The sequence below is a fragment of the Ictalurus punctatus genome, chromosome 8, assembly GCF_001660625.3.
Source record: "Ictalurus punctatus breed USDA103 chromosome 8, Coco_2.0, whole genome shotgun sequence".
Classification (NCBI taxonomy): Eukaryota; Metazoa; Chordata; class Actinopteri; order Siluriformes; family Ictaluridae; genus Ictalurus; species Ictalurus punctatus.
In genome coordinates, this window is record NC_030423.2 from 5,254,518 (window position 1) to 5,279,264 (window position 24,747).

At 39.1% G+C, this 24,747-nt stretch overlaps 1 protein-coding gene across 3 annotated transcripts in view; it reads left to right on the plus strand.

Annotated features, from left to right (window-relative positions):
• Positions 1 to 24,747, plus strand: part of diaph2 (diaphanous-related formin 2) — a 388,403-nt gene that overhangs the window by 312,040 nt on the left and 51,616 nt on the right. For all 3 annotated transcript variants that reach the window (XM_053682091.1, XM_053682090.1, XM_053682092.1), the window contains 2 exons: positions 2,259 to 2,424; positions 11,748 to 11,883. In XM_053682091.1, the coding sequence (XP_053538066.1) occupies positions 2,259 to 2,424; positions 11,748 to 11,883 (302 nt within the window). The remainder of the gene's footprint in view (positions 1 to 2,258; positions 2,425 to 11,747; positions 11,884 to 24,747) is intronic.

The window sequence follows — 24,747 nt, forward strand, 5'->3', positions numbered from 1 at the left end:
GCAAGATTGCAGAATAAATTTACAGCAAAATTGACCATGAACCTGATTTAAAAAATTTAAGGAGAGGAGAGGAACAGATCTCAACGTTGATGTGATAGAGCTTGTGATATCAAAGGGTCACCAACTCTTGTCTGAGGGAAGGTAGAAGAGATATAATTACACTTATATACCACTTTGCCATTATGATCAACACATCACACTAGGGATTGGACTGTGGACCTAACTTTTAATTATTAGCCTCTGTACAGGGGTGAAATGGTAGCTCCGGCTGTGTTAGTCAGGGCTAATGTGGAATATGGTGTGATGATTGAGACTGCATGCGAAATTGCACAGATGAACTGCAGGAAACTCTCACTCCCAGCTGTCAGTTTCACTGGCAGATGTAGGAAGTTGAGAATCACATCTGATGAGAGCTAAAATGACTTTAAAATGATTTTCATTTAGTTGTTGAATGAAATAAAGCCTTTAATTTCACATATTCATTACAGTGAAATTATTTTCTTTGCATATCCTAGCATGCTACAGTGAGGGAAAAAAGTATTTGATCCCCTGCTGATTTTGTATGTTTGCCCACTGACAAAGAAATGATCATTCTATAATTTTAATGGTAGATTTATTTGAACAGTGAGAGACAGAATAACAACAAAAAAAATCCAGAAAAACGCATGTCAAAAATGTTATAAATTGATTTGCATTGAGATTCATGTGTGAAAATGGAACCTCTAAAGAAATGCATAGCATGGATCATATTTCCTTTACCTAACTTTTCATGCAGAGATTATGCCAGGCTTTTTTAATGCAGTGCTTAGTCATTTTTCCCCAAACCAGACCACCATTTATTTATTTATTTATTTATTTATTTGCCATTTTGTCCCAAAGGAACTCATCAATATGCATCTTCTCTTGTCCCAGTCCATTCTTAGTATGTGAATCAGCACAAATGCATACCTTGAATTCTTTAACCCTTGATAATTTTATTGCTGCACCCGCATTTGCTGTGCTTCTACTGTAAATGTGACATTATTCATTCATTCATTCATTCTTTCTTTCTTTCTTTCTTTCTTTCTTTCTTTAATTCAAATATTATAAATTAAAAACATTGCCATTATTTTATTAATAAAGCAGACATCCTGCACACACATTATAATTTCATGACCCTGATTTAGTAACTTGTCTGTGTATAATAATAAAAAAACAAAACAAAACAACAGAATGTGCTGTATCCAGTGCTAATATTTTAATCCGAATACTGAAGATAGAAGCCATATTGTTAAATATAAACCAAATTTACAGTGATTAATGTGATGAGTACAACTAGGACTACTCCTGAAGCAATACATTGACTCCAATCAGACTCCTATCCACGGCTTCCATGCTATACAATACTTGCCAATTCTCACATATTTGTCATTGTTTTAGTTTTTGTATTTTTCATTTTAAATTGTCTCTTGCTCTTATGTTACATCATATTGCATTTGACACCATAGAAATAAGGGCTGTTTCCTTCTTCAGTCTGCATTTTCTATCCTCTATTATTTTGTTTTGGAATTGAAGGCAACTGCATATATTTAAAGATGGTGGTCTTTTTGCTGTTTAAAAGTCCAATCCCAGCTTGGACATTTTTTGTGTGCATAAATTTCCCTGTGTAATCTTTATGGTGCATCTTTATCACACACTCATGAATTTTGTGCTTTTTTATGCACAGAAAATCTATGCACAGTATTTAGTTTTTTCTCTTTGTAGTAGGTCTGTTTAGCGACTGGATATATGTTTCTTGAGAGTTTGGTTTTGTTTGTGCACATATTAGGATGAAGATACTAAGCCATGTGTAGCCAGTGAATAGTACACTAACATATCTTTGACAGGACCTATCATTCACTGACGAACTTGCCTTCACATGCTCAGTTAAATTACAGGCCATGAAGATGTCCACAAAAAAAACAACAACAAATGAATACTTAATCTATCTGTGTTTGAGTGTACGAAAAACTATTAGTGCACTATGCCACTGACTTCCACAAAAGCCAAAGGTCTTGAGGGTGCTGTATTTCTTTGTTTTGATTCCTTGCATATGAGAAGCTCCGATTGTTTTTGTTTTCTAAAATGATCTCTCTGTAGGATCATGAAAGGAATCTGAAGCATTGCTATATTTTTTCTGATGTGCATATACCATTAGTCTCCCATCTGTGTAACCTCTGAGTTATCTTTGTTCTATGGCTCCTTTTGCTCTTTATTTTTCATTAACTGATTTTTCCTTACGGTTTCTCCAAACATTCACGAGAGCAGTACGAAAAGCTCTCCACCATGCACAGGAACATGCAGAAGCTCTATGAGACCCTGGGAAGCTACTTTGCCTTTGACCCACACTCCATTAGCATTGAGGACTTTTTTGGGGACCTGGCTAACTTCTGCACCCACTTCATGGTGAGTTCTTTTTAATTATGTACTTCTTGATGGTTAAATTAGGTTTTTTTTTCTTGCTCTCCCAACTTCTGTTTCTTTCTTCTCTCTCTCTCTCTCTCTCTCTCTCTCTCTCTCTCTCTCTCTCTCTCTCTCTCTCTCTCTCTCTCTCTCTCTCTCTCTCTCTCTCTCTTGTTTCAATCTTAAAGAGCAGGTACAAACATGATGCTCTCATACAGTTCCCTCCACTAATATTGGCACCCTTGGTAAATATGAGCAAAGAAGGCTGTGGAAATTGTCTTTATCGTTTAACCTTTTGATCTTTTGTTAAAAAAATCACAAGCATACTCTGTTCTCATGGATAACAAGCAATTGCAAAAAAACACAGGTTTATCTTTGTTAAATATAGGTGTGCAACACTTATTGGCACCCTTTTAATCAATACTTTGTGCACCTCCCTTTGCCAAGATAACAGTTCTGAGTCTTCTCCTATAATGCCTGATGAGATTGCAAAATACATGGCAAGGGATCTGAGACCATTCTTCTATACAGAATCTCTCCAGATACTTCAAACACTGGTGGACTGTCCTCTTCAGTTCACCCCACAGGTTTTCTATGGGTTTCAAGTCAGGGGACTGGGATGGTTATGACAGGACCTTGATTTTGTGGTCAGTAAACCATTTATGTGTTGATTTTGATGTATGTTTTGGATCATTGTCCTGCTGTAACATCCAACCACGGCCCATTTAAGCTTTCTGGCAGAGGCAGTCAGGTTTTCATTTAATATCTGTTGATATTTGATAGCATCCATGATGCCATGTATCATAACAAAATGTCCAGGTCCTCTTGCAGAAAAACAGACCCAAAACATTAAACAGCCACCATCATATTTAACAGTGGGCTTGATGTACATTTCCATATGGCAACCTCTCTGTGTGCATTTTATTGTCAAAAAGCTCTATTTTGGTTTCATTTGACCATAGAACCCAATTCCATTTGAGGTTCCAGTAGTGTCTGGCAAACTGAAGACGCTTAAGTTTGTATTTGGATGAGAGTAGAGGCTTTTTTCTTGAAACCCTACCAAACAACTTCAGATTGTCATTTTGGAAACTTTCTGACCCCAAGATGCAACTAACTTCTGTAATTCTCCAGCTGTGAACCTTGGAGATTTTTGGCCACTCAAACCATCCGCTCCACAATGCGTTGAGACAACATAGACATACATCCAATTCCAGGTTGATTCATAACATTTCCAGTTGACTGCAACTTCTTAATTATTTCCCTGATAGTGGAAATGATCATATTCAATGTTTGTCCTATTTTCTTTTATAGCCACTTCCCATTTTGTGAGGCTCAACAACCTTTTGCACATCACAGCTATAGTCTTACCTATTGTTATGAATGACACTGAATTTGGCCTATGTGTTATCTCATATTTTACCTCATATTTACACCCTTGAGAAACAGGAAATCATGGTTGAATGATTTCCTGTTCTTAGTCACCCATGTGTACTAAAAAAATTTAAAGTATCAATGGGAATATACTTATATTCTCATATGAATTCATTGGGTGCCAATAATTGTTGCACACCTATATTTAACAATGATATTTTTATATGCCTGTGTTGTGTTTACAATGTTTGATATCCATGAGAGTATTTTTGTGAATTTCTTTAACAAAAGCTCAAAAGGTTAAACAATAAAGACAATTTTTTCACAGCCGCCTTTGCTCATATTTACCAAGGGTGCCAATATTAATGGAAGACACTGTATATGCATTATATTTATCATGAAAGTACAGATTAATGCAGCAGTATGAGAGGTAAAAATACAAGGTAATTTGTATCATTTGGAATCAAACAGTATTTTTCCTTATGCATTGTTTATTCCCAGTAAGCATTACTCCAAACATCTTTACATGCATTAGCCTTAAATTTTTTAATAAAATTTTTTTATATTTAAGTTTTCTGCCTTGCGAAGGTATATAAAACGGGCCAAATCCAAGATCTCTCCGATTAAAATTTGTCTGATATCTCAGATTTCTGATCAGTCTAGCAACACCTGACAAGACATTCCCTCAATCATTTTTCCATCCATCCAGTCATTCAACATATCTAACCTTCCAGTTGACACAAAATGAGTGCACACACACACACACACACACACACACACACACACACACACACACACACACACACACACACACACACACACACACACATACACAGTAGTCATAAAATAAAGTATAATATCCCATCAGATTATCCTTTATATTTGCTGACATATTTGAAGTGCTAAAACAGGTTGTAGGTGAGAGAATTCTGCTCCATTATGTAATCCTCACTAGAGGCTAAGAATGAACATTACTATATTAATGACTTATCAAAGAGCCACAGATGGGTTATAAAACACCATACTCTTCTTAGTTGAGTGTACCACTGATTAGTCCATTAAAGTCACAGAGAGGTTAAGGGTGTGGTTCATTTACTGTCCCATGGTCTTGTAATATTGTAAGTGGTGTAAATATAGCTGGTTCCCATCTTTCTTGTTTCATAGACAATGTTGTACATTTAATTTTCTTTATAAATCTTAAACAAACTGCCACACCAATAGTGCAGAGGGAAGACACATGCGATATATATTGGGTGGACTGTCCATATATGAATGTCTCTGATGTGTTTGCTTACTTGCATTTTAGGTACATTCTTATTAATTATATAACTATCATTTTAGGGTATTAGTGCTATGCTATCAAAAATATGTATAAATAAAAACAACTTTAGCTGTTTGAAATAAATGATGACAAACTAAAAAGATTATAAGAGAGTAAAAGTGATATGTGTAGGCACCCAGTTGCAGTATTCATCAATTTTTTAGATAAATATCCAAGAAAAGAAGGATAGTAGAGCACTGGGTACAGACCATGCAGCCAGTTCTGTAATTCTGTTTGGTACCAGAGAACGAAACAAATGGACTGAAAAGCCACCTCAACAGCATTCACAGCACTGCAGTGGGAAGCCCTGCATGAAATTATTGCAAAGTGAGTCAGGCAAAAAAAACAAAAAACTAACAAACAAAAAAAAATACAAAATTCTCGGTGGCTTACAAATGTAAACTCAACAAAAAAAGAAAAGTCCTCAACTGTTTTTATTTCCAACAAATCTCTTGATGTGTAAATATTTGTATTACCATATGAAGAAGGTTCAACAACTGAACAAGTTTCACAGACATTTGATGAACAGAATTGGAATAATGAGTCCCTGAACAAAGGAGGGTGGAGGGTGATACAATATCAAAAGTAACATTCAGTATCTGGTATGGCCATCAGCTACTTTAAGTACTACAGTGCATCTCATCTTCATGAATTACACCAGATTTGTCAGTTCTTCCTGTGAGATGTCACCCCACTCTTCCACCAAGGCAGTTTGCAAGTTCTCGATCACCTCTGGGAACACATGGTTACATGTGGTTTGCCATTGCAAGGACAGTCAGCTGTCCTTCCTGTCTCCCTGCAGCACTGTCTTAGGCATCTTACATTACGGACATCCAGTTCATTGCTCTGGCTACATCTGCAGTCCTCATGCTTCCCGGCAGTAGACCTATGGCATGTTTACGCAGGTGAGCAGGCACCCTAGGCATCTTTCTTCTGGTGGTTTTTATAGTTAGTAGAAAGGTCTCTTTAGTGTCCTACGTTATTGTAACTGTGACGTTAATTGTCTACCACCTGTAAACTGTTAGTGTCTTAAGGACTGTTCTACAAGTGCATGTGCAGTAAGTGTTTATGGTTCATTGAACAAGCATGAAAAACATTGTTTGAACCATTTCCAATAAAGATCTGTAAAGCATATTTATCTTTAAAATCCAGTCTCCTGAAAAAGGGATGTTTCTCTCTTTTTTTGCTGAGTTTATTTCTATTGCAGACTTACAGTAGAAAAGAGCAAAAACAAAATTTGTTACAATACACAGCTAGCTAATCTTAAATTATTAAAATATTTTTGTTATTTGAAATTGATGCTAAAATACTGAGACTCACTGAATATCGAACATGCAGACAAATTATAGTTTAACTATATATTTTTGCAGATAACTATGTTCTCACCATTTTATTGCCTGGCAGTAGCACCACATAGCAAAGTTGTACATACTTCCTTTGAATAATATATAGGATATTTTATATTAGGGGCTGCATGGATGAACAGATTAATTGGCTAGTTGACAAACTATGCCACTTTAACAAAGTGATCAGTAGTCACTTCTACTTACAGAAGTATAATAAAATTCTTAAAATTAGCTTAACTTTGAGAGAGGATATAGTTGTTATATAATGGAGGCTGAGACAGAAGCAAGTGCAGGTAGGGCAGTTTAATGAGAAGACAAATCCACAGGATTAGGCCGAAATCAGTAATCATAGACAGACTAGGGTCAATCAATCATGCAAACAATCCAAACTAGGCAAGACAGAGAGTCAAAGTCGAGGGAATAACAAAATTAAAAAATCAGCGCAACAACACGAGGTAAAGGCTTGGTAAACGACAGAGACAAATTAACTGAGCGTAATACTTTGCAATGGCTGCGTGTGCGAGAGTCTCTTAAGTAGTGTGGTGTGATAGAGAACAGGTGTGTATGTAATTAGTCCTTAGGAGAAGGTGCCCTGTGTGTTCCATTGGAAGTTGTAGTTGTCGACCATGTTTGTAGTTCGTGGTGCATTCTGGGAAATGGAGTTATTGGTTTGCGGTGACGTTACAGAACCCCCCAGGGGTGCTACTCCTGGAGTGCCACTAAAACACTCCCTCCCTGGCGGGCCTGGGCAGTACCCAGGCATGGGATGCTGGATCATCAGCTTCGGTGGTACAGGAAGGCAGAGTGACATCCTCAGTGGAACAGGATGACAGAACTTGGTTGACTGTGTCAGCAGACTCAGGCATGAGCAGAACTTGGTTGGCCATGTCATCATATTCCGGTTCAAGCATAATGTTGTTGGTCGTGATGTTGACCTCAGACAGGAACAGGGTTTGGGAAGCTGCCTTTTCGACCTCAGACTAGAACTGGGCATAGTACTGGGTAAGACTCGTAGTCCTCTAGCAGGACTGTGGCTTGGGAGGCCGCCTCATTGGCCTCGGACAGGACCATGGCTTGGAAGGCCGCCTCGTTGGCCTTGGACAGGACCATGGCTTGGGAGGGAGAGAATATGTTGAGTTCATTAATGTGAGATAAAATCAGTGTAAGTTTGACTTGAGGGTCAAACTTTACAAATAATGTTACTGGTGATGATAATTAGAACATGATTAAATATGCTCCCATGCACTCCTGCTCAGTGAAAAATGTGGACATTAGACAATCTACATATTTCTAAAAGGATTATATCAAAATGTTATGTTTTTTTTTTTTAAACTGTTTACTGTGCATTACTGTAGAATCAGTTAAAAATCCATCATCCAGCTGAGTTTTCCTGACTGCACAGCAGGTAATATTATTACTCCATCCAATACTCTCCTTAAACCTGAAATGGGGAAATGCTAATTTATGGATAGTTAAATCCATCCATCCATTCATCCATCTTCTACCGCTTCCTACTTATTCAGGGTCACGGGGAACCTGGAGCCAATCCCAGGGAGCATCGGGCACAAGGCGGGGCACACTCTGGACAGGGTGCCAGTCCATCGCAGGGCACAATCACATACACACTCACACACCCATTCATACACTACGGGCACTTTAGACACGCCAATCAGCCTACCATGCATGTCTTTGGACTTGGGGACGAAACCGGAGTGCCCGGAGGAAACCCCCGCAGCACGGGGAGAACATGCAAACTCCACACACATGGCCCTGGCAGGAATTGAACCCCGGACCCTGGAGGTGTGAGGCGAACGTGCACCCCGGATAGTTAAATCATTTTCCATTATATTTTAAAGTGGAAAATTGCATGTAGGGAAAAATCAATGTTGCACTATTTCACACCTATGGGCAATTTACCATAGCCAAATTACCTACCTGCATGTTTTGGATTGTGGGAATATTTGGAGAACCCAGACGAAACCCATGCCATGATGGGGAGAACATATGAAATGCCACACAGACAGTGATCCAAGCTCAGGCTCGGACCAAGGACCCTGGAGCTGTGAGGCCACCATACGACCTGCTGCACCACTGTGCACTGTGTGTGTTTGTTTGTTTGTTTTATTTTTTAAACTTTTGTAGGAATTATGTTTGTTAGGATTAGTTTGGGTGTTGAAGGAGGTGGTAGCTGTGCTAATAATATTATGGTTCTTGTGTGGTTCTTGGCTGATGTTGAAAGGCTTTGAAAGTGTATCGAGGATACAAATCAGAGAAATAATCTTTGTTTTAATTTACATTTTTTTTTCTTCCCCCATGTTTGGTAAGGTGAGATAATTATGATGTGTAATCATGTTTGCCATCAAATATGATTATAAATGTCGTTGTTTTTTTTATTTATTCTGATAATCTCTTTTCAGGAGGAATTCTTTTGTAGCTATGAATAAGCAAAATGTGCAAATAAGGATATTACTGAATGCATGGATTTACAGGTATTGATCATTGCTCAACAGTCATATACATGCTAAGGCATGTTTCAAACTATATTATAGTCTATATGTATTAACTCTTTGTTTATTGTATATCTCTACCCCTTCTCTAAATCAAGGACACATGAATCATGAGTGTACCATTGTTCTTGACCTTTCAGAAAGCTCCACTATTGACTGCTATAGCAATCCATGTTTTCTTGCACTTGTACTCTTGCAACACTCTCACTTATTGTGTATCAGCACTGAGTATATCATGTGCTCCAAAAACCATAGGGATGACAGTACCACTATCCACATTCATTATATCAAAGCATGATGTTGCACACTTACGGTTCCCTCCTAAACTATTGGAACTGCAAGGCCAATTACTTTGTTTTTGCTGTAGACTCAAGACATTTGGTTTTGAAATCAAAAGATAAATATTAGAGGAGAGTTTCAGATTTCAGTATTTATTTCCTGGTATTTATATGTAGATGTGTTAAATGACATAGAACATTACACATTTTGTATCAGACCACCCAATTTGTAGGCAAACAAATGTATTGGAACATGTGACTGACACGTGTTTCTTGTTACCCAGGTGTGTCCTCTTAGATTGATTGGTCTGATAGCTCTGAACATCTACTCTTGGTTTTAGCCTTCAGTTTCTCATGTGAAGACAGCATTTGTTGTTAAAATGGATGAGAAAACATGAAGATCAGAGAGCTGTCTATGGGAGAAAAGCAAGCCATTTTGAATCTCAGAAAAGAGGGAAAATAAATCAGAAGCATTGCACAAACACTGGGTATAGCCAATACAATTAGGAATGTCCTGAAAAAGAATGAAACCACTGTCGTACTGAGCAACAGACACCGAATAGGTCGGCCAAGGAAAACAACAACAGCTGATGACAGAAACAACAGTCAGTGAGATCACCAACAACCTCCACAAGGCAGGGATGAAGGTATCACAATCCACTGTACAAAGAACATTTAATAGAGCAGAAATATGGAGGCCTACCACAAGGTGCCAAGCACTCATCATCAGTACGCATTGGAAAGCCAGATTGGAATTCGCAAAGAAATACAGAGATGAGCCACAAACAAGATTAAGGCCAATGTGTGGAGAAAGAAAGGATCTGCTCATGATCCAAAACATACAAGCTCATCTGTGAAACATGGTGGATGTAACGTCATAACCTGGGCTTGCATGGCTGCTTCTGGAACAGGCTCACTAATCTTTATTGTTGACTCATGATGGTAGCAGTAGAATGAATTCAGAAGTTTACAGGAACATTTTGTCTGCCAATTTACAGAGAAATGCATTCAATTCCTTTTTTTTTTTTTTTTTTTTTGGAACCAGAATGCCCACCACACACCAGCTATTGGTGGAGAGGAGAGGAGCATGATGTAGCCAAGGAATGAAGAGGGCCATGATAGATAAGGGCCAATGGGGGGGATTTTGCCAGGACACCAGGGTTATACTCCTACTCTTTACGAGAAGTGTCCTGGGATTTTTAATGACCATAGAGAGTCAGGACCTCAGTTTAACATCTCATCCGAAAGACCGTGCTGTTTTTATTGTTTTAGTGTCCCTGTCACTGGGGCATTAGACCCCACACAGACCACAGGTTGAACACCCCCTGCTGGCCTCCGTAATACCACTTTCAGCAGCGACCTTAGTTTTCCCCAGGAGGTCTCCCATACAGGTACTGGCAAGGCTCAACCCTACATAGCTTCAGTGGGAAACCAGGCGAGAGCGAAAGAGGTTGAGGTAATAGTCTGGAAAAGCATCACAGAAGAAGAAACCAACAATTTGGTGATGTCAGTGAGTCACAGGCTTTATTCAGTTATTGCAAGCCAGGGATATGCAATCAAATATTAAGTGTTATTTACTTTAATTTCAAGACGTATCTGTTCATATACTTCTGCTCACCTAAAAGTTGGGTGGTCTGATACAATGGGTTCTATGTTATTTAACACATCTACCTATAAATACCAGGAAATAAAAAAATATATATTCATTCTCTTTCTTATATTAATCTTTTGATCTCAAACCCAAATGTCGTCAGTCCACTATAGTTTCGGTGAGGACTATACATAAAGTGCCCTTTAAAGTGCTCATGTGATTGGTGTGTGCCCGGAGTGCATGCCTTTATGAGCCTGCTAAAGCCATTACACTTTACAGGGCCATGGCTCCTTCTCTCTCTTTAATTCCCCTGTCTTTCCCTTTATTCTTCCTCATCTAGTCTGGAACCTCCATGACATTTAAGGTAGTAGAGGGAGAGAGTCAGATATCTTGCTGTCCTAATTAATTTTTTTTGTTAAAGTTTACTTATACCCAATGTGGGTCTTGTACTCTCTTGACCTGGATCTTCTACAATTCAGCCATAAATCTGTAGCTAAATAAGAATACAATGTAGAAATAACATGGTCTTTCTGTTTTCTTTCCCTCTTTGATGTTTATCTCTGTCATCATCAACAGTGTCTGATGTCTGTCTCTCTGTCAGCAGTGTACAATGGTGTGTCAGCTCAACGATTTCTCAGTGCATATACTATAATAAACTCCATATGGCAGCATGCTGCAATTGTATTGCCATTGTGTGTTCACTACAGTGTATTTCTGCTGACAATCAATCACTGATATGTGGAGAATGTGTTATTCTTTTGCTGCAGAAGGAGAGACATCCTGCAGTTTTGCGCTGTGAGCAGTGGGCACATATTATGCTGGGATTCATTGGAACAACAGCACATCTCTTTCTTCCTTGATTTTTTTTCTCCTGCAAAGTCTCAGTCTCACTTCCTTTCTCCCCCTCTCCAGGAGGCTGTGAAGGAGAACCACAAGAAGAGGGAGATGGAGGAGAAGATCAAGCGAGCCAAGCTAGCGAAGGAGAAAGCTGAGCGGGAAAAGCAGGAACGGCAGCAGAAGAAAAAGCAACTGATTGACATGAACAAAGGTACAGTGCTTGTGCACAACTGGAGCTGGCTGCAGCCTCAAATATTATTTCACGCAGTGCTGTGCACCGTAGGGTGCACAGGTCTACACTACAGCTGTGAAAAATCACACACAATTTCTTCCTACTTACAAACACTAAGTACACAGACAAATTTGAGTCATCACAGTAAGACAGCTGTGTCAGAGACAGATGCATAAATAAAGTTACTAATAATGATTGAGTGCCCTGAAGACAGCAAACTCACTGGTAATACCACAGTACTTTACACTGCATGCATCTGTTTGTTAATTTCTTAAATGAGGTCACTCATATACTGTATATACACTAACAGGCCACTTTAATAAAAAACCTGTACCCCTGCTGTCATGTAATAGAGGCTTAGGACAGATGCAATTGCAGATAAGAGCTTTATTAAAGAGAGGCAGGCAGGCAGGCAAATCCAAGTCGTGAATCAAAAGCGTGGTCCAAAACAGGCAAACAGTCAGGCGATTGGCAAACGGACATAACCTAAGTAAGGCAAAACACAAAATGAGAAACTAGACGTGAGATCAAAACCATGAAACGGAACGCGATGAACAAAGGCTTGGCACGATGAATACACTCAATACTTCACCCCGTACATAGATACACGAGGGGTTTAAATAGTAAACATAATCAGGGGTGAAGCACAAAACAGCCAAGACTAATGATGACACATACGGGAAACAACCAATGACAATTCAGGGGTGGAGACTGGACAAACCATAACAAAACACACGTGTCAAAAGTAAACAAAGTCAGTGTCACTGACAAACCCGGAAGCGCACACTTGCTCTTTGTAGTGCGCTGTGTAATAAAATCATAAATCATGCAGATATAGGTCAAGAGATTCAGTTAATGTTCACAACAGTCATCAAAATGGGGGAAAATGTGGTCCCAGTGACTTAGACTGTGGCATGGTTGTTGGTGACAGCCAGGCTGGTTTACTGACTTCAGAAATGGCTGATCTGTGTTTTTCCACATGCAACAGTTTCTAGAGTTTACACATAAATGTCCAAAAGCAAAAAAAAATCATAGCAGTGAGAAACACAGCAGAAACACCTTGTTGGTATAGCGGCCAGAGGAGAATGGCTAGACATGTTTGAGCTGACAGGAAATCTATGGTAACTCAAATAACCACTCTTCACAATTCTGATGGGCATAACCAGTGGGCACAGGCTCACTAAAAGTGGACAGTTGAATATTGAAAAAACATTGCCTGGTCTTCAACTGGCCAGTTTTCGTGTGCCTGGACCCACTGTAGCCTCAGATCCATGGAAAAATCTGCATCAAATTATGTGATACAATCATGTCAACATGAACCAGAATCTCAAATGAATGTTTCCAACACGCTGTAGAATCCATGGCATGAAGAATCAAGTCTGTCCTTAGAGCAAAGGGGGTCCTACCCAGTATTACTAGAGTGTACCTAATAAAGCTTCCAGAGAAATATGAATAGACCAGTTACATGGAAGAGGAGATGAGTAATTAGTAATTGGATCTAATATTTCACACAGCTTTTTTCTCTTTTTGAGAGATTTAAGTCATTTTGTAAATTGATTAATAATGATCTGTAAATGTGAATGATTACCAAGCATGCATAATTAATAAAAGCTTCATGCATTTCAGTTTTGAGAGGATGCTTTGGGTGGAAGAAGGGAACTGGACAAATGACTATGCTGAAATATTTTCTAAAAATGTCATTACATAGTCAGCGACCTACATTTTGTGAATGTCTCCTTATGTAATATGTTTGTAATTTGTCATGTCAATGCCAGAAACGGCATTGCCTTCCACGTCAAGTTGCACAGAACAGCCTACAAACATGGCTGCCAAATACAACTCCCAGACCACAGATTGGCCTACAAACATGGCCTCTGAGAACTACAGCACCCAACAACCACAAAGACTGTCACATTCACCGGCTTACTGATCGCACACACCTGAACACAATCACTCCATCACAGCCACACAGTATATAAGGACTCTCACACCATCCACTTGAGACCAAGCCTTTTGCTTCTATGCTACAGTGTTTATGGTTATGACTACATTTCTGGTTTCTGGTTCATATCTTTATTTCTTGCCTGAGTATCATTGTTTATGACATTTGCATATTTATTGATCTAGACTCTGCTTATTGTTTTGGATTTGCTTACTCTTGAAAAAATAACTAACCTGCAACTGTCACCGTCTCCAATGCCTGACAGAATACCTACACATGGAGGCAGCAGGTTCTAAGAGTGGCAGTAGGCTCTGGCTTCTCAAGACTGTCTTGTCAGTGAGCAACATCAGCAGATTGCCATGATCACCTGCAGTACCCTCTCAATCTGCCTTATTGCTCATCAATTTCCCCAATAAATATTCCGGTGATTCCGCTGGAGGTAAAGGTTTCATGCTTCAATGTTTCCTGTATTTCTCCAGTCCAGAAAACCAATATTGCTCAGTTCATCAATTTATTAACTGATAAAGCACTCACCTGGGCTACTGCAGGATGGCCCCAAAGGCATCAGAAACATACATCGGCAGCCCTCAACATAAAGTAGTACTATGTCCAGTCCATCCCAAGCCCAAGTCCTCTCAGAACACCACAGAGCGAGTGGATCAGGCTTCACACTCCAACATGGCAAGTGCTCCTCAGATTATCACTAATCAGAATTTTTCAATACCAGTGCAGATAGGACACTCAGAAGGTTTATCTCCAGACTCCAGAGTGGCTGGCAACTTCATCAAAAGTGCTCTCATCTCGAGATCGAATCCAGCCAGCCACTCTGCAATCCCTTGTATGTCCAAACCCTGAGTCAGTGCCCTCTATCCTCACCTGCATTGGCAGGCGACTTCTTTGTGGAAAAGAAAGGAGGGGGTCTCAGAGCATTTATTGATTATCACAGGTTGAATCAAGTACCACTCTGGCCTTTGTCCCCACAGCACTGGAACAACTCAGAGAGGCAAAATTTTTACCAAGCTTGACCATTGCCAATAACCTTTCTGTATTCATGAGTGCAACTAGTGGAAAACGGCCTTTAGCACCACCTCTGGGCAACTTTGGGTACGGCATCATGCCATATGTGATATCTCACGCTCCTGCATAGTTCCAGTGCCTCATTAATGATGTCCTCCAGGACATGTTCAGCAAACTTGTCATGCCATATATTGCTGATATTCTCATTTACTCCCCATCCAGAGAATTTTGAAACTACTACATAGGCAACTGAGAACTCCTTGCAGTGAAGCTAGCCTTCAATGAGTAGTGTCACTGGCTGGAGGGGGCCCAACACCCATATGTGATTTAGACCAACCATAAGAACCTTGAATACATCGATGGCCAAGAGACTCAACTCACGTCAGGCAAGATGGGCTTTGTTCTTCTCAAGGTTTGAGTTCACCCTTTCCTAACACTCATGGTCTAACAACACCAAAGCCAATTCCCTCTCATGTTTGTACCCAGCCCCTATCAAGGAGGACACAGAAGAGCACACCTTGCCACTTTTTGTAGCATTAACCTGGAAGATAGACCAAGAAATTGAGAATACCCCAGTCTTAAGACCCTTGAATATACAGCAAGGAAAAAAAGTATGTACCCCCTCAGCATGAGCAAATATGATGAGCAAACTCATTACCTGGGTACAGGTACACACATCACCTGCCACCAGACACCCAGGCACCCAGAAAACAGATCTAATCCTCCAAGGAAAATACTGGTAGCCCCACATTCTCTCCAATATACTGTATAAAAGTTTCTCTTCCTGTACTGTGTGCTTAATCCAAGATAGCTATGGCCCCAACTACAGGTAAACTCTTTCCACTGCCCATACCACACTGACCATGGTCTCACATTGTCATGGACTTCATCATAGACCTACCTTGATTCAAAGGTAACACTGTCATTATGGCAGTCATCAACTAGTTCTCTAAGCCCCTCTGCCTGATTCCCATCACCAGTCTCCCCTCAGCCTTTGAAACTGCTGAACTCATCTTCACCCATGTATTCAGACATTATGGGATTCCTAAGACATTGTAAGTGACTGGGGAGCCAGTTTACATCTCTGGAATGGGGAAATTTTATGGAAAAGTTTGAAGTATGTGTCAGCCTCATGTCTAGGTATACCCCCAAACCAACGGTCAGTTCAAGAGGGCAAACCAAGATGTGGGTCAATTCTTGAAAGCCTATTGTGCTGACAACCAGAAGGATGGCCTGATTCTTGCTGTGGACAAAATATGCGTAGAACTTTCTGTCAAACACAATTAACCCCATTCCGGTGTGTACTAGGCAGAGAGTATAACGCGTTACACTATAACACATTATTGTAATCTAATTACTTTTTCTGATAACGCAGTAATGTAAAGCATTTTAAATATATGTAAATTGATTAGTTACTGATGTCAATAAAATTACTTTACTTGCATTACAAGTTTATTGTTAAGAAAACAATATTAAGTAAAATGCATTTTTTAACAAAATCACATTTTGCCCGAAGATATTTTTCTTTGGCCCCAAATAATTCTCCACTTGCAGCGGTTTGTCACCACGTAACTGAACGTTAGTAAAAGTAGACAGGTTTACAGGAAAATACATGGAAACACTCATATCTTATTGGCTGACAGGTCTCAATTCTGCCAAATGCTAGCTCACAGTCAGTGTGAGGAAAAATGGATATATGTTTTTTTTTTTTTTTAATTATTTTTATTTTATTTTATTTTTATTATTATTATTATTATTTTTTTAACCAGTATATGGGTTGAAACTGAAACAGTGACATCCTCTGATGCTAAACAGGAAAACAGGGTGTGTAAATATCTATGAGTTTATGTGAACATGATATGAGCAGAGCATAAGGAAAGATAATGTACTTTGCATGGCACTGTAGCAGCTAAACCCATACAATGTTAGCTTAGTTGTGCTTCCCCTTGGCTAGCAACACCAAACTAGCCTAGTTTGAAAAGTTTGATATTTTATCAGTCTGGTAGTCCTACAAACAGTGACAACACTGTTTCAGTGTTATGATAAAGTCTTATGATAAATCCAACTGTTTTTGATCATGTCATACATTGATGCACGCTAAAATTACTGAAACAACTGAGTTTCACTTTGTAGTGTATTTTTTGTAGGTTTGATTGGTTATGAAAGTAACGTGAAAGTAAAGTAATTAGTAATCTGATAACTTTTTCATGCAGTAATTAGTAATGTAATCAAATTACAATTTTAAAGTAGTAATTAGTAATCTATAGTGGATTACTTTTTTTGAGTAACTTACCCAACATTGGTACTAGGGTACCAAAAGAAGAAGATAGAGTATCCAAAAATTTTACAAGTACAAGTAAAGCTACTTATAAAAATAATTACTCAAGTAACAGTAAAAGTAATAATGTTATTTACTTGAGTAAGAGTAGCCTCAGAAGCTAGTATTTCCCCCTTGACTAGGCCGTTACATAACCCTCCATTTCTTATTTTTGTGCCTTTCCTTGGTGGATGTTCTTGTGTGCTTAGGATCATTATCCTGCTGAAAGGTCCACTTTCAGTTCAACTTCAACTTTTGGACAGATGGCATCACATTATCTTCAAACACTCTTTGATATGATGCAGAATTCATAGTTGAGTCAATGAATGGAAACTGTCCAGTCCCTGAGGCAGCAAAGCAACCCCAAACCATAACATTCCCACCACTGTGCTTCACAGTTAGAATGAGGTGCTTCTCCTGAAAAGCTGTCTTAGGTCAGTGCCAAACATGTCTGCCGTCACTGTGACCAAACAATTAATCTTTGATTTGTCTGTCCAGACCACATTATTCCAAAAGGTCTGGTCTTTGCCTATATTCTCATTGGCAAACTGTAGTCCTGCAAAGGCTTTTTCTTGGCACTGTCCAGTTTGGGTGAGTCTATGCCTATGATAGCCTCACATTCTTGTTGTTGGCTCACAGGAGTGTAAAATGATGTGATCTTCTGCTATTGTAGTACATCCACCTCAAGGTTTGATGTGTGTTCTGAGATGCTTTTCTGCTCACCACAGATGTAACAAGTGCTTATTTTAGTCACTATAGACTTCCTGTCAGCACAGACCAGTCTGGTCATTCTCCTCTGATCTCTGTGTGTGTGTGTGTGTGAGAGAGAGAGGGAGAGAGAAAATCCCAGATGATTAGCAGTTTCTGAAATATTTAAACCAGTCCATCTGTCACCAACAACCATGCCATGGTTAACATCACAGAGATCACACTTTTTTTCTTCATTCTGATGTTTGATCATTGACTGAAGATCTATATCTGCAGAATAATTTGCATTTTGCTCTGGCCACATGATTGGCTGTATAGATAATAGCATGAATGTAAAGGTGTACAGGTGTTCCTATTAAAGTGGATGGTGTGTGTATATTACAGATAGAATGCTCCCCCTTTGGTTTGTCACTACTAGGTCAAAGGTTGTGTTAATTGGAAGGCTTTACCTGAAGGAATCGGAGTCCTGCTAAATAAAGGAATGATATAGTTTTTCGACCACACACGCACACACACACACACACACACACACACACACACACACACACACACACACACGCACACACAAACAAACTCATAGCAAGGATGGACAGGAACTTTAAAAAGCACTATATAAATGTGTAAGGAATTATTATTATTGTATTTTACACTGGAGTATGCATCGGACAACCCTGCTCTGACTCTAAGGAATTTAAAACATTGACCAATGAAACACATTAACGGAGCAGAGCACTGCATGTTAAAACAAGCGAACGTGATTGTCGTGGTATAATGCTAAACAGTAAAAATGTCAGACCTTTCTGGGCCTTTTTCAGTGTAACTGAAATTAAAAACACAAATGGCAACTTGGAGGGGCAAACTAGGAGTATGTAGTAGAAAAATTAAAGTAATAAAAGCTTTAATGGTGGAAATGTTGCTAAGAATTTTGAAACATCAAGCTTTATTTAGAGGTGTCAGTCCCCCCAAACCCCCCGTAATTCACACCCTGGTTGCATTCTCATCCAAACAACAATTACAAAGCGCTTAATGTATTCACCCTTATGCAATTTCTGTGAAGGCAGATTAATTCATTAATTCATTAACTGCCCGAAGATCATCTCTGAAACTCATGAGAAGAATAAGTTCCTAAAGGTAAATAGACATTGCTTCAGGTTCAAAACCAAAGGCCACCTATGTAAACACTTTAAACAGAAGCTGACATGCCAGCCATATTACACCAGCAGAGAATAGAGAACTGACATGGAACCGCAACAAAAGTTTAGTCTGACAAACACAAAGGACACTTCTGTCAACAGTGTTCCTATTTTTGCTGGAGAAGTAGTTGGGGCCATTAAAGACCTAACAATTGGGCAAGTCCAAGTCAAACAAGGCAAGCATGTCCTGACCTGTGCATTCCTTGATCTGACCAGTTCAGCTACTTTCTTTTACAGAAAGTCTAATTGAGCAACTATAAGCTAAAAGTCACAAATCAGAAATCCTTTTGTGAATAGTGAGCAGGAAAGACGCATAAAGAGTTGACAGCAGTGAGAAATACAACCAAGATGATTGCCAAAAGTTAACATGTTCAGTGGAATCAAAGATTTGACATCACACTGATTAAATGAATTGATCCCAGAAGAACATACTGCAAAATTGGTCAAGGAAATGGACTTGGAAATAAAAATGTTGTCATTTGAAAGCCCACTTGAAATCCAGTGGAACATTAAAAGTGATATGTTCACCTTCAGATTTATTCTACAATTCATTTATCAACAGGTTAAACACTCAGGCAGAGGTCACATGTGCTCCAAACTAAGTCAGAGATTCTGGCTACCTCATGTCAACTCCTTAGCCAGAAAGATCGTTAGAGTCTTTCTGCAGATGAAAGCAAGCCAAGGTTGGACAGCAAAAAAAATCTTACAGAGAATCTTTGTCTCCTGACCTACCACCCTTCACCCATGTGGAAATTGACTGCTTTAGACCTGTAGAGGTGAAGCAACTTCATGCTTGTATAAAAGAGTGGGGAGTCTTCACATGCTTTTTGAGTGTAGAGCAGGGCTTTTCAATCCTGGTCCTTAGGACCCACTGCTCTGCACATTTTGTATGTCTCCTGTATTCAGAGCATCAGCTCATTAGGAGAGACATTCATGAACTGAGCTGAATGTGTCAGATATGAGAGACATACAAAATGTACAGTGCTGTGGGTCCCTAGGACCAGGATTGAAAACCCCTCGTCTAGAGTCTAGAAGTGACAAACTACCTAGACACAGACTTGATGCCCTGTGCTGATTTCTATGTCATAGATGACCATTTAGAAATATCTAACCAGACCAGGGAACAACTTTTATGGGAGCCCAGAAAGAACTTGGTGAAGCTCATAAAGAATTAGATCACAAAAGAATCCAAATTGCACTACTCAAGGATAAATAAAGTGGACATTCAAGTGGATATTGGTCAGGCTTGTAAAGAAAGTACAAAATAACCAGTCTTGAAAGAACACATTTTAGAAAGTGAGACCCTACAGATAGCCTTGTGTGAGCTATAATGAATGATCAGCCAATAACAGTACTATCAGATGACCCTAATGATCTAGAACCCCTCAACCCAAAACACTTGCTTCAGTTGAAAGACAAACCAAACAAAGGAGGTGGACGCAGGCTTAATACATTGCTAACCTATTCTGGAAGAGATGGGTTGGATAATATCTCTCACTCATGCAACAAGTGGAAAGTGGTAAAATTCTAAATGGAACCTCATTCCTGATGACCTTGTTGTCGTAGTACACTATATGGCCAAAAGTATGTGAACACTTGACAGTTGCACCCATGTTTGGGCCTTCCCCAAACTGTTGCCACAAAGTTGGAAGAACACAATTGTCTAGAATGTCTTTGCATGCTGTAGATTTAATATTTCCTTTTACTGGAACTAAGGGGTCTAGCCCAAACCTATTCCAGCATGACAATGCACCTATGCAAAAAATGAGGTCCATAAAGGCATGGTTTGACAAGGTTGTTGTGGAACATCTCAAGTGGCCTGCACAGGACCCTGACCTCAACCCCACTGAACACCTTTGGGATAAATTGGAACACTGACTGCACCCCAGGCCTTCTCACCTGACATCAGTGACTGACCTCATTAATACTCTTGTGGCTGAAAGGGCACAAATCTCAACAGCCACATTCCAAAATATAGCATTAATCCTTCCCATAAGAGTGAAGGTTGTTATAACAACAAAGGGGGAATCACTCTGGAATAGGATGCCATTAAACATATTATTGTGATGGTTAGGTGACCATATACTTTTGGCCATATTGTGTGGATGACACTACACCCAGGAATACATAGTTCATGGGTTATATAGTAAAGACTTTGTTTTAAGTGTCCTGGTTGAAACCAAGACCAATATTTTGCAAAAGCTTTTAGACACGCTCTGTCTGCTCCTGGAGGCAGCAAGTGAAATGACTGGCTGTCAGAGAGATAATCATGGGCTTGTAACCTTTGACTGCCATACAACAGTTGCACTCACACATCCTACCATATACATGCCTGCTGACACTAACATTTTCACTCACTCTGAACTCTGGGTCACACCTAAGACTAAGACACACAAAAGACTAAGGACTCATGGACTGAAATTAGAAACTATGATTTTTTTTTTTAACTGAATATTGATGTACACCAACTATGATTTCTGAAACTGGTTATTCATGTACCTGGGTGTGCAGATTATTGAAATATACAATGGATATATATATATATATATATATATATATATATATATATATATATATATATATATATATATATATAAAGGTATACACACCCATGTTAAAATGTCAGGTCTTTTTGAAGTAAAAGAGTGAGACTAATATTAATCATGTCAGATTTTTTTCTCACCTTTTAATATGCAATTGCAAAGTATACAAATAAAGTGAAAAACAATCAGAATATTTTATAGGAGAAAAATAAAAAATTACCTAGTTGCATAACTAATACTTCGTTGAAGCACGTTTTGATTTTATTAAACCTCTCAGACTTTTTGGGTAAGAGTAAGATTGTTTGGCAATATTTTCCCACTCTATCTTGTAAAAACATAGATCCATCAAATTGTGAGGGCATCTACTGTGCACAGCCTGCTTCAGGTCACCTCATAGATTTTTTGTTGGATTTAGGTCTGGGCTCTGGCTATGACATTCAGAAGCATTGATCTTATTTGGGTTAAGCCATTCCTTTGTTGATTGGGATGTATGCCTTGGGTCACTGTTGTATTGAAAGGTGAAATTCTTTTTCATTTTCAGCTTATTGGCAGACCCTTGAAAGTTTTGCACTTAAATCAGGTGCTATTTGTAACTATTAATGATTCTCTCCACCTTGATAAAAACCCCCATTCTGTCTGAAGATAAGTACATTACATTTACATTTATTAATTTAGCAGGCGCTTTTATCCAACGCGACTTACAAATGAGGAAATACAAGCAAAGCGATATGTCAAGCGCAGAACAATACAAGTAGTGCTACGATACTTACAATAATATTTTTTATCAAGTTCTAGAGAAGCGAAGTGCGCAGAGTAGAGGTGTAAGAGCCAGTGTCAATGTTTTTTTTTTATTATTTATTTATTTATTTTTAATAAATATTTTTAAAATAATGTGGGGTTGGCATTTTAGGGGTTAGTTAAGTGCTCACGGAAGAGGTGGGTCTTTAGTTGTTTTTTGAAAACAGTGACAGATTCTGCTGTCTGGTTTGAAGTTGGAAGTCCATTCCACCACTGAGGGATGGTTAGTTTGAAGGTTCTAGAACGGGACCTTGAACCATGTTGAGTATGCACTACAAAGCATCAGTCATTAACCGATCGCAGATTGCGTAAAGGAATGTAAACCTCAAGGAGAGTGTTGAGATAGGGGGGTGCTGTTCTTGTACATGAGCTGCAAGGCCTTGAATTTGATGCGGGCGGCTACAGGAAGCCAGTGGAGGGAGATGAAGAGGGGTCTGACATGGGTATTTTTGGGCTGCTTGAAAACAAGGCATGCTGCTGCATTCTGAATCATCTGAAGGGGTTTGATGGAACTGGCTGGGAGACCCGGGAGTAGTGTGTTGCAGTAGTTCAGTTTTGAGATAACAAGAGCCTGGACTAGTAGCTGTGTAGCTTGTTCGGTGAGATAGGGTCTGGTACAGAATGAACCTACAGGATTGTGCAGTTGTTGAAATGTGATCTGTAAAGGTCAAGCTGTAATCAAAAGTCATCTCAAGGTATGTCCTTGCTGTCCTGGTTGTTCTGGTTGGCTTGAGTGTAGTTGAGCCGAGCTGTACAATGAGGCGGTGGTTTATTGAGGGGCAGGCAGGGATGACGAGAAGCTCACATTTTTGCCAAGTTGAACTTAAGGTGGTGTTCCCTCATCCATAAAGCATGATGCTGCCACCACCATGCTTCACAGGGGGTAATTTAGTTGGGCTTGGATGTTTTTTGTGAGAAAGGGCTTCCATCTAGCCACCCTACCCCACAGGCCAGACATGTGAAAAATATGAGAGATTGTTGTCACATACATGGAGTAATCAGTACTTCAGTCAGATATACAGCAGCCCCTTTAATGTTGAGTTAGGGATCTTGGCAGCCTCCCTTGTAAGTTTTTGTCTTGCCCTTTTGTAAATTTTGAAGGGATGTCCTATTATTGGAAATGTCACTGTGGTACTCCATTTTCTCCACTGGTTGATGATTGCCTTTATAGTGTTCCATTGTACATTTAATGTTTTGGAATTTTTTTTTTTTTTTTCGAATTTCAAATTCCTTTCGACAGTGAGACACTGTACAGACTTTATCAGCTCTTTGCAGATCATGGCTTCAGCAGTCAGATGACACCTGTCATGAAAATCCTACAGAAACAGCTGGTCTTTATTTGGGGTTAATCAGAATAATTTAATTGATGACAGCTGTATGATAAGTACTTTCAAACGTTAGATTGAATGTGATTGGTTCATTATGAACACATCCCCAATTATAAAAGTTTGTGCATACTTATGCAAAAAGGTTACTGTAACTTTTTAATTTTTCCTTAAAACATTTCTGGTCATTTTTCACTCAATGTTTATTAAAATTGTTCGAAATTGTACGAAAAGTTCTGAGATGATTTGTCTTGGTTTAATTTTTTACATTACGAAAACAATTTTAACAGGGGTGTGTAGACTTTTTATGTCCACTGTACGCTTTATAAAACTGTTGCATTTTGAGTATGTATGGTGCATTCAATATAATTCTGGCTCCATTTGCGTTATTATTGGGTGATTGTTTTTCTGTGGTGTCAATAATTAGGGGCTGTTAGGTTGGTTCCATAATTAGGTGAAATAATATAACGTGTTAAAAGCACTAAGAAAAGGAAATAATATGAAGTACAATAATGATCTGTGTTTTGTTTACATACACTCACTGTCCACTTTATTAAGAACACCTGTACACTTGCACATTCATCCAGTTGTCTAATCAGCCAATCATGTGGCAGCAGCACAATACATAAAACCGTGCAGATACAGGTAAAGAGCTTCAGTCAAACATCAGCATGGGGAAAATGTGATCTCTGTGACATTAATCATGGTGGGGTGGTTGGTACCAGATGGGCTGGTTTGAGTATTTCAGAAACTGCTGATCTCCTGGGATATTCACACACAACAGTCTCTAGAGTTTTTAGAACCAATCTGGCCATTTTCCTCTGACCTCTCATATCAAGAAGGTGTTTCCACCTATTGAACTAATTTTTGTTTTTTTTCACCATTCTGTGTAAACCCTAGAGACTTTTGTATGTGAAATTCCCAGGAGATCAATAGCTTCTGAAATACGCAAATCATCCCATCTGGTACCAACATCCATGCCACGATCAAAGTCACACTT